At 51.4% G+C, this 613-nt stretch overlaps 1 protein-coding gene across 1 annotated transcript; it reads left to right on the top strand.

Moving 5' to 3' along the window:
- Positions 1-57: 57 nt before the first annotated feature.
- Positions 58-555, top strand: Tsp_15912 (conserved hypothetical protein; the record flags this gene model as incomplete). Its single annotated transcript, XM_003367065.1, has 1 exon — positions 58-555. A coding segment is annotated over one exon (498 nt), but the record flags the coding sequence as incomplete, so codon positions are not given.
- Between the last annotated feature and the right edge of the window lie 58 nt (positions 556-613).

The following is a 613-nucleotide window of genomic DNA, read 5'->3' as shown; positions in this document are numbered from 1 at the left end:
ACAGCCCGCGCAGCTCAGGTTCTGCACGTGCCAGTCTGTCGGCCAGATCTAGTTCAGACTCGAATACACTCGACCAGCGGATCAACCGGTGGCAAGTGGAACAAGTCCTCAACACAATTAAGCCAAGCATACACTGCACGCTTGAAACCTCAGCCCGATCGGCCCAGCCCTTAGAGCCAATCCTTGTTCCGAAGTTACGGATCCGTTTTGCCGACTTCCCTTACCTACATTATTCTATCGGCCAGAGGCTATTCACCTTGGAGACCTGCTGCGGATATCAGTACGACCAAGTACGAGATTTACCAGGCGTCGCTCGGATTTTCACGTACCGACGAGAGCGCTCCGAACACCGTGAAAAAGTCGGCGTTTTATGGATACCAGAATCCCTATCTCCGGACAACCCGGTTCCAGGGAATGCGTCCCTTAAAAAGAAAAGAAAACTCTTTTCGAAACTCACGACGGTCATTTTCCGAGTTCGCTTGCGTTACCGCGCGATTGAGTTGAACGCCAACCCCACAGAGAGATTAAAGCGCTACTCTTTGTCTCCGTTACTCGGTTCCGGAATATCAACCGGATTCCCTTTCGAAAACATACGACAACGAATCCACCACAG

Source organism: Trichinella spiralis, assembly GCF_000181795.1.
Source record: "Trichinella spiralis strain ISS 195 chromosome Unknown Scfld4901, whole genome shotgun sequence".
Classification (NCBI taxonomy): Eukaryota; Metazoa; Nematoda; class Enoplea; order Trichinellida; family Trichinellidae; genus Trichinella; species Trichinella spiralis.
The sequence above is the reverse complement of the archived record's forward strand: the minus strand, read 5'-3'. Positions and strand labels throughout refer to the sequence as shown.